The 10574-nt window shown below is 31.6% G+C and overlaps 1 protein-coding gene across 1 annotated transcript; it reads right to left on the bottom strand.

Moving 5' to 3' along the window:
* Positions 1–1016: 1016 nt before the first annotated feature.
* On the bottom strand, positions 1017–4134 carry LOC8267967 (G-type lectin S-receptor-like serine/threonine-protein kinase LECRK3). The gene has a single exon (XM_002531755.4). It carries the CDS (start codon positions 3589–3591, stop codon positions 1240–1242), a length of 2352 nt encoding a protein of 783 aa, XP_002531801.1. The 5' UTR covers positions 3592–4134; the 3' UTR covers positions 1017–1239.
* Between the last annotated feature and the right edge of the window lie 6440 nt (positions 4135–10574).

The following is a 10574-nucleotide window of genomic DNA, read 5'->3' as shown; positions in this document are numbered from 1 at the left end:
AAAATAGAAAGAACTTTAAGGTATATTAGTAATTTTAAGTGGATTTTTATTTGCAAAGTTAAGAAAAGATATGGATTTTGAAGAAGGAAGTTGAAATGAAGGGGGTTTTAGAGTCCTAGTGGTAGATGAAGAACTTGAAATTAAATTTTCTTGAGACTCTTTTGCTTCGATTTTCTAATACCACGCGTCATTGGACTTTAGGCTTAAATTTCTTTTGATATTGGATTGGGCAAAGATGAAAGAATGAAGATTGAAAGAAAAGAAACTCATATATATAGCATTGGCCCATGAACCAGGTGCGCGTGCGCGTACACACACACATATATATATATATATAAAGAGAGTAATTGTTGGGCCTACAAATAATTTGGACCCAAAGAATAAAGGAAAAAGACAAAAAGCCCATAATTATTAATTAACTAATTAAATAAATTAATTTAATTAATTAATTAATTAAATAAATTAATTTAATTAATTAGTTAACTTGGTTAGTTAATAATTAAAGATAACATGAAGAAGAGTAGTGAAAAGAAGATAGGCGGACGGATACTTCCACTCCTAAAAAATAAAAAAGATAATGGGGCTCTTGGCACATAAAAAGAAAGAAAATTCCAAGTAAATTGAAACTTGGAGATCTCTAAAAAAAGAACAGGAGCAGCACCAAAAGGGGAAGAACAAATCTACAACAACAATTACACTACATAATACAAACTTCCAGCAAATATATTTTAAAGCTCTAGTTTTCCGGCCAATTATTATTATCTAGATGTTTTTTTATATTTATGTTCATTCCAAACATTCAGTTGTTTATACAATTCCCCAGTGAATTAAATACCAATAATTTAGCAATCATTTATTGTTATTTTTCAATTAATTCTTGCAATGTTTTATGAAGATTTAAGCAAATTGTGATAAAAGAAATTTAAGAATTCATAAGAAATTTGATTAAAAAAGTCAATTAAAAAATATTAATTACAAAAGTTTGTATACCTACAGAGACACTGTACAACATTAAATTTTCACCAAACAAAAGGATATTTTTTTTATTGATTTTAGGATATTTCTATAAGTTTTCCTAGGACAATTTTATTGATGTCCTATAAAATTGGCTTCCAACAGTAACATAAATTACATTTGTGTTACAACCCAAAAGCATCCTCACTTCTTTAAGTACGGTGAAAACCAACAAAATTCAAAAGTAAAAAAGAAAAAAAAGAAGAAACCCGAGGATAAAAATACTCAAATGCAGCTGAGAAAAGATGTAGGACTTGGAGGTATAGGAATGTCAACTGTTCCTTCCAACATCAACAGAACCTTTTTCATGGAAGGGCGAAGGGATGGTTCGTCCAGAGTGCACCAAAGCCCCACTTTGATCATTCTGTTCATTTGTCTCTTATCAACCTCTTCATCGTCACCCACAAGTTTGTCCAATTCACCACTTGCAAAACAATCGTAAACCCATTCTACAAGAATACATTCTCTCTCTGGAGCACTAAGATCCACATTCTTACGACAACATGTTATCTCCAGCAATACAATCCCGAAACTATAAACATCTGCTTTAACAGTCACAGGCAGCTTTCGATGCCATTCTGGCGCTACATATCCCCTTGTTCCTCTTATATCTGTCATGGTTTTGGTTTGGTCTGGCTTCAGTAGCTTTGCCAATCCAAAGTCTGATATTTTCGGACACATGTATGCATCCATTAATATGTTCTCTGGTTTTATATCGCAGTGGATGATCTGTGTTTCACATTCTTCATGCAGATATAGAATACCTCTAGCTATGTTTCGAGCAATTTCGATTCTTTCTGCGAAACAAGGTCTGTTTTCAGGTGAGAAGAGTACATCAGAAAGAGACCCATTGCTCATGAACTCGTATACCAAGAGCCTATTGGGTCCTTCGTTGCAATAACCTAGTAGGCGTACTAGATTCTTGTGATGGGTTTTTCCAATAGCCTTCATTTCAGTCTGAAATTCTCTATCTCCATCAGCTAAAACTCTTTCCAATTTTTTCACAGCTACAACTTTCTGACTTCTTGATAACAGCCCTTTATAAACTGTCCCAAAAGAACCTCTGCCGATTTCTTCCTTGAAGCCATCAGTCACTCTCTCTAGTTCAGCATAGGTAAAGGATAAAGGAGCAACTTCCTCACTTAATCCAATATGCTCATTGCTAGAGATCCTTTTATATGCCCTTACATGATATCTATAGATCATAATGCCAGCAATTGTCAACGCAAGAAGCCCAAAACCAAAAATTGAAGCACTGACAATTAGTATGCCTTTGCCAGGCTCTTTCTTCTTATCAGTAGGATCAATTATGTTTGGAATGGATGTAGATGCTCTAACCTTGATCAAAGCCGAGTTTGGATTACTCAGGTCTCTTCTTCCATATCTCAAAGGCAGCCGCTGCTTTGCGCACTCCCCACTGCTGAAAAATGCAGCATCGCAATTACAGTCCTCCAAACAGGCTTTTTCACAATCTTCTTTGACAGAAAATGACATAAGGGAGTATGTATTAACTTCCCATATGGTGTTGGGAAGTTCTCGAATCGTGTTTCTTGCATCATCGCCTTTGCAACTTTCAGGAACAGAGTTCCTCTCACAGCCTGCAGTCCAATTCCCTTCAGAAACAAACGCAAATCCCGGAAGACATACGCATTTAGCTTCTTGATCATTTAAAACGCAACAGCTATTAAGACCACATAGTCCCTTGGGATCACACTTGTCGTTTGAGGAAGACCATAAAACTGACCAATTTCCGTTCTCTTTCAGATCATACGAGTATAATCTGAATATTCCATCAAAATCAATTCTGATTATGTAAATTGCTTCTTGCATGGGAAACCCTCCTCCTGTGATATTTTTGATGTTGAAGCCAGTGTTATTGAGCAGATAGAGACGACCATCATGATCAAGATTTAGTGTCACATTATTTCCTGCTCCATTAGTACCGGATGCCCAATAAGCAAATGCAGCAGTATCCATAGTTCTCACCGGATACTGCACAAGGTTTCCATCATCTTGCATCTTAAGACGAAAAATTCCAGTTGAGTGATCAGTTGCTGAAACACTGGAAATAAGCTCGTCACCAGCTTGAAGGCGTTGCGTAGGCAACAACGTATCAGTTGGGCTATCAAAACTCTGCCATATTATATCACGTTCGGAGTTGTAAAGCACAAAGTTCCCCGAATCAAACAAAGCAGCTGAAGCAGCAGACTGGACAGCAGAAATAGAAACGGAACTGTTTTGGCCTCTCGCAGATTGCAACACGAAACCGGAATCACTAGTGAAGAGCAACGTAACATCTCTTGAAACTGGTGGATCATCGCGGTTGGCGGTCCAGATGACTGTCTTTTGGGGAGCTCCAGCAAGAAAAACACCAACAGCATAGCCATTGCCTTGTTGATAAAATCCAAAAGCGTAAAGACCAGAAGGTGACAGCCATGAAGAGTTCTTGGTGGGTGTTAGGGAAGATCCTAAGCTTATATTAGTCTGTCTTTGTTGTGCCGCAGCTTTGATTAATGATGAGAGAAACAGAAAAAACAAGATGGAAGCCATGAAAAGTTTTTGGTCACCTATCTTCATCTCTTGGATTTGGAAAATTTGGTGGGTATATTTTGTGTGCCAATCAGAAGGTAATTTAAGCACTTTGAAGTTCTTTCGTCCATGATGAGGAACAATTCAAAACTGCTGAAAATTCCATCTCTCAGAAGTCTCCAAGTCGTTTCCTTTCAAATTGCGACAGTCAATTGAGTTTGGTCTCACAAGTTTTTTTATTTTTCCTAGAACAAGTTGATAGGATCCCCCTTTTTAGTCCCCGTCCCTTTTGTCCAATAAAATTAAGGCTCTTTAGGCAGTCTCTGGTGGGACTAAGAAAATAGATTGGGAATGACAATAGATGTCTTGCTTTTAAGGTTCTTTATTTTTCATCACTTTATTTTTGTTTTTTCAATTTCACTATAAAAAATGTGATACGTTTCTATAATTTAAAAATAGTTATTGATAAAATATAATATTTATCATAAGTATATGTTTAACTGCTCCTTTCATGTGAAGATTATCTTTAGATATAAAACTAATATTTTAGTTATATTCTTCTGTAATATACAGTGTAAATTTATTAATTAGAATTATCATTTTTTATTTAAGATAAACTATATTCAAATAAACTTAAAAATAAGGCATTTAAATAAATTAAGAAATGAGGTACTTAGGCATTCTTTGGTTGGTAGGACTTAGAATTAGAGTTAATGGTAGATTGGCAATTGAGGTCCTTTTTCCAAAATTATTTTAGTGTAACTTTATAGTTTTTTTTTTTTTTTTTTTTTTTTGCTTGAGGCTCTTAAATATTATTCACATAAATAAACCCATAACAAAATTTTCCACCATAACAACATTATAACAGGATCTGGATAAGAAAATTAAATTTTATTTCAAGAAATACATTCTATTCTCAATTTGAAATCGGAAAAAATGGGTTAAAATAAATATAAACCACATTAACTTTCTGATTAAATAAAGCAGAAGAATCCTTGCAAGTTGTTGTGCACTTGTCTCCAAAACCTTCAAGTCATATGATACTAGTCAACTTTTAATTATTGTCAATTTTAAAAATACTGGATATATTAATTTATAGAATCTTTTAGATTATTGATGTGTGGGGTAAGCCAAGAAAGAAACTTCTTCCGCGTGTAAACATTTCAGTTCAGTCCATTTCATCTTAAACAATTTCAAGAGGTATATTTTAGTTTTGAATAAATGATTTGTGAATAGTGCTAATCATTTTTTTATTATTATTATCTTTTCTTTTTCTCTCTATTTTTTGAGATATATGGCATATATCCCTGTGCTCCAAGACCATACGCAGCAAATGCCAGAAGGTTTGAAGTTAGAAGACACAAAGTGGAGGAGAAATGGCAAGCAAGTACCAAGACAATAGAGCAAATTTGAGGACAATAATCATCAACAGAGTAAGAAGAAAATAGTTGGCATCTACAAGCCTTCTAGCATGAATCTCTTGTATTTTATATTTGCACGATTTGCTATTGTGGATGTATTTAAGGTCATTTTTTATAGATTAACAATCAAAATGGATTATAATATAAAAAAGAAAAAGACAGAACAACTACTTCTATACGTTATGGGTTATCATTTATAATTTTTATTATTTATTTAGCAAATATAAGGTAACAAATTTCAATAGTCAAAATTAGAAATTCTAGATCTAAAGGCTATTATTTCACAGATATAAATTATACTAGATCCATACTATGAAAAGCTAAAATGCAAAAAATTAGTAAGTGATTGACTGTTTGATCGGTAAAAAGTTAGCATTTTTATGCTTTATGGGTACAATAGTCTTTTTACATTATATTTTATTATATATAATTTTAGGTAATTATTTGAAAATTATAATGCCTTCCAAGTATACTTCATCTAAATGCTTTTTAGGCTCTATTGAAGAGAGTGACCAGTGATGAAGAGGGTTGGCTAGAAATCCAGTCACCTAATCAGGTCAGTCTCATCCATTCTCTCGGATAGGTTTTCCTCCTGCCTACACAGTGGATTGTGCTTAAATCATTGTACTTATTATGGGTATTGCTATTTCATTTATTCTTTATGTCCCATATTCTTAAGCTTATTTTTATGCTACTATTAGGCAAATTCTATGGTGTACATAGACTTTTACCTATTATCAAAGTTAAAAATTTAACTTGATAAAGAGATTGTTATAGGTCACGTTAGTTAGTAAGATCTATAATAATTATTTTATTTAAATTAAATAGACTAACTTAATAAAATATATAAACTTTATTAAATGGACAACTATAACTAAGTAAAGTTTATAGGCTTATGAAACTAGTTTTTTATAGTTAAGTATTAAAAATATATTTGTCTAGATTAAAATTTAAAAATTATTTATTTTACTTTTAATAAAAGGAAATATTCTACTATTCTTTCAAGAAAAATAAACATTCTAATAATAGTAAAAAATATTCCAACATGATAGCCACCATCAACTAATTCTTTTCTATTTTTTATAAATTTCAGTAATATTTAGTGAACGGAATAAATAAATAAATTTAATTTCATTCATCACCGCTCTACTTTCATGATTATGATGACTGCCATTTCCGCTACAATGACTATTAGGGGTCAAAACCGGTTTGGCTCTGTTTTAACTAGAAATCGAATAATTGAGTTTTCTAGTTTTGTAAATTCAATAAATTGAAATATAAAAAGAAACTGAACCGAGCTGAAATAGTTCGATTCTGTTCCGTTCGATAAATTAATTTAAGTTTTTTAGAATTTTTAGTTTTATAATTTAAACTATAAATATTTATATTTAAATATATATATATATATATATATATATATATATATATATATAAAATATTTATTCAACATCAATAATGATATAAAGTATATTCACATATATAGATAAATACATTTTATAGTTAAACATATTGATTTTTCTATAAATAAATAAAAGATATAATATTTTAAATAATTTATTTTAATATTTTATTTATGCACCAACTATTATAAATAAATTAAATATTAAAATAATAATGATTATATTACATTACACATATTTTTTGTTGTAACTAAAACATAATAATAAAATGATTGTATTACAATTTTTATTACATTATATGATCAATTACATCACATTTCATTGTGTTATTAACAAATATAGTCTAAAGTTATCTTGAAGCATGTAATAGAATTACCATTATATTATATGTTTTGTTACTTTGTTTGGTAATAGAAATTATTTTGATGTAATGCAAGAATAAATACTTTATGTAATAAGTATTCTTAATGTAATGCAAAGTTCAATATATAAAGAAATCTATATAATCATTGATTAATTATAATACATTTATATTTATTTTATAGTTTATATTTTACCAGTATAATTTAAATATCTTTAACTATTATCAATCACCATCATCTGGCAATTAGTAACCGAATTTCATTAATCAAATTTTGGTAACTGAATTCTATCGATAGGTGATGTTTTAAAAAAATAAATTTTAATTTAGGAAAAAGTTCCTCTATGGTTGGAATCAAGCCCGAAACAAAATTGAAAAATAGAACATATAAGTCAAAATCTAGTATAAGTCTTGCTGAAATATTTAAATATATAGAACATTCATATAAGCTATTCAGGTCATACCTTCTGTCTATTAGACATGAGTGTTCAGTGTTTGTTGTGTCTAATCCCAACATCCTATACAAGGAATTCAAGGAACCACTTCTAATTTTTCTTATTCTCCTTCTGTACCACTACCCAAGAAATTAGATAGATGCAATTATTAGCATCTATTCCAACTATTGTTAATAATTGACCTCTAAATATACCTTTAGGCCGAGTCCCATTTATGAAAATTAATGGCCTATAATTTTTGAATCCTTCTCTTAAAGCAGTGAAACAAACATACATAGACTTAAATACTCCCACATCCAAGTCAAAAACAATAGTTGTACCTGGGTTACTCTTTAACAACTCCAGCTTGTAGTCATGTAATCTTAACAGTTGATCCTTCTCATCCCCATCTATAAATCTAACTGCCCTTTCCCTAGCTCCAAGCTAGTAACCTAGACACATGTGTAGAAAAATCCCTCTTCATAGCTACAATTATACCCTCTATTTTCCAGGTAGGGTCTTCCTTGAAACTCTCCATGTAGTAGTATTCAACTAGAAACTTGGCATTTACATGCCTATTATAGTTCTCCTTCCTGCATGTGTGATTGAAGTTTGCATTCTTAATTTGTACAACATTCTTGTCAGAAATAGTAGAATAAGTCCAGATGTAAAACCCACAACCTTTCTTGCGTTTTGCTTTACATTTTGTTTTAGTATTGGATCCAAAAATCACTTGATCCCTAGTTCTAATGGCTGAGCTTTTTGCAGCTTCTATAAACTGCCTAAATGAGCTAAAAGGCATGCCTGTTTTAAACTGTGGGTTGTACATGTCATTTTTCTCATTGAATACATCCTACTTAGGCTTCTTCTTTAAGGAACACCCCCCCCCCCCCCCCCCCCCCACCCTCACGTCACTTTCATCATCACTTGATGACAATACCTCAACTCATCAAAAGTAGCATAGAAAGTTTCATCTTATTCTTTTCCTGAATACCCAGCTCTAGAACTAGCCCCTACATAGGTCTCATTCCTTTCTATAACATTGTCTACATATTGTTTAAACAACTCATCATCAATTTTTCATATCAGATTCTATTATATCATAATCTGAATCCACAAAATCACTCTCATCTGAATAATTTTCTCTCTCTTTATCACTTTTTCACCTGTATTATACCATCATCTTCTGCACTAACCTCATCTACATATGCATTGTCAGACACACTTTGTACATTTGGTAAATTACATGTATTTTGTCCAACTGCATTATTGACATAACCATCCTTTTTTCTACAATATACATGCATGATTTTTATGTCATTAATAAACATTGACATTTCAAGAGTATCACTATTAGTTTATAACTTCCTACACCCACCAAATACTATCTTTTCTCGCTCTTTCCACACAATGTTATAATCTTGAAGCCTTAATCTAAGCTCATTAGCCATACTATCTATTTCCAGCCTAGATATTTTATTACTTGACTAGAAATCTATCCACCCAACATCAACTTACCCATTCATAATATCTAGAATATGCCATTATATTGAGAAGTAATCAAGATCACCTAACAAAGAAGTTGTTTATAGTGAACAAACCAAGGAAAAAGCTTCAAACAGAAAATGTAATGCATAATAGAAGTAGTTCAAATAACTTACAATATATTGGCGGTTCCCCCTCCCTCTCCCTCTTTCACCATTCAAGAGATATTCTCAGCTTCAAATGACCATAAGGGTGGACGTAGCAAGCTCTAATCCAGCTGAAGGGTGGATTCAACAACCTCAAATCAAGATAAGGCTTTGAGAATAAGAGTTTGAGGTGGAGAAGTAAAGATGTTGTCAAAATGTGAGAGGTAAAAGGGTATAGAGTAAGTTAGATTAGGTGAAATTGAGGAAAAAATTGGATATAATTGGGAATTAGGATTTTTTAATGTGACTATGATTAATTTTTTTAGGCGGGAGTTATGTTAGCATATATTTTACAACTCATAGGACATGTGGCAATTACTATGCATTTCCGGTTTCTACCTCAGCAACAGACAACCGAAGATTGTCATTTGATGCACTAATGGGGAGCTTAGGCACTATTAGGTGTTTTTATGGATCTGTGGTACCAAATAGATACAATATGTATAGTTAAGATACCATTTTTGCATTTTACCCCCTTTGTTTCATTTCCTATTTTTGTAATCCTTTTGGCTCCATTTTCTTTTTCTTTTTCCTATAAAAGATGCCACAATTTTTTACCACCCAAGTGTTATTCATACATGTAATTTACTCTATTAAAAATACAATCATCTTAAAGAATATATTAATACTTTAAAATAGATAATTTTTAAATACTCTTTATGTATTATGTTTGAACCATTAGATGAGTGATGCTCTTAACGTTACGGAAGCATGCAGACCGGATATGAGCGAATCTACTAAAAGGATTTGGATTATCCAAACCGAACAATAGCTACTTAAAGCTAAGCCTATTACGAGCAGTATTGCTACTTGATCGGTGTAGAGGACCCTTTCAAAGTATGGGGCAAAGGATCAAGCGCCTTGACATTGTCCCCCTGGGATCCATCACAGGTTTGGCTTGAGTGAGTTGTGTAATAGGTGATTATCCGGCACGGTTCACAAAGCACTTTTAGTCTACATTGCTGAATGGAAGGCCCCCTTGTCAAGTAAGAAAGAAGTGAATTTTTGTATGATAGAGTCACCATTGACTCGATTTACAGGTATTTTAAAATTGAATATATATATATATATATATAAAATATATGTATAATATATAATAATATAATATTTTAAAATTATTTCAAATGTGTCATTTAATAATAAAAAACTAGATATATCAAAAATAGCAACTGTTAAAATTTAAATTATTTAAGTATAAGAGCATTACTATATATATATACCAATTTCTATTTCAATTCTAATAATCTAATAAAATTGGATCGTCCGATCCCTATAGAACCTATCACTAAAATACCCCTAGAGAGGGATAGGATTTTTGTTCAAAAAAGAAATCTTATTGGAACTGTCCATATCCAGTTCATCCTTTTTTTCTCAATCTTTCGACCTCTTGGTTCAAATAAAAATCCATTAGTGATTATCTTATTATTGTCCGATTTAACTATCATAGAGTGCATAACAAATATTCTAATTGGATTCATGGATCATTTTTCAGTCATTCATTGAATGATAAATCACTACAAGCGAAATTAGACCTTTTCTCGTGTCAAGTCAAATCAAAGATGAAAAATTTGAATTACATATCAAGAAATGAATATTCTTAATTAAAATGACAAGAAACTCACGAAAATTTTAGACTAGACAAAATTTGAGCAGGCTCTTAAATTATTGGAAGTCAAGTCTTTCAAGAAAAGTTGTTTTATTTTGGTTCCCCAATATCATCAATT

The sequence above is a fragment of the Ricinus communis genome, chromosome 7 (genome assembly GCF_019578655.1).
Source record: "Ricinus communis isolate WT05 ecotype wild-type chromosome 7, ASM1957865v1, whole genome shotgun sequence".
NCBI lineage: Eukaryota > Viridiplantae > Streptophyta > Magnoliopsida > Malpighiales > Euphorbiaceae > Ricinus > Ricinus communis.
The sequence above is the reverse complement of the archived record's forward strand: the minus strand, read 5'-3'. Positions and strand labels throughout refer to the sequence as shown.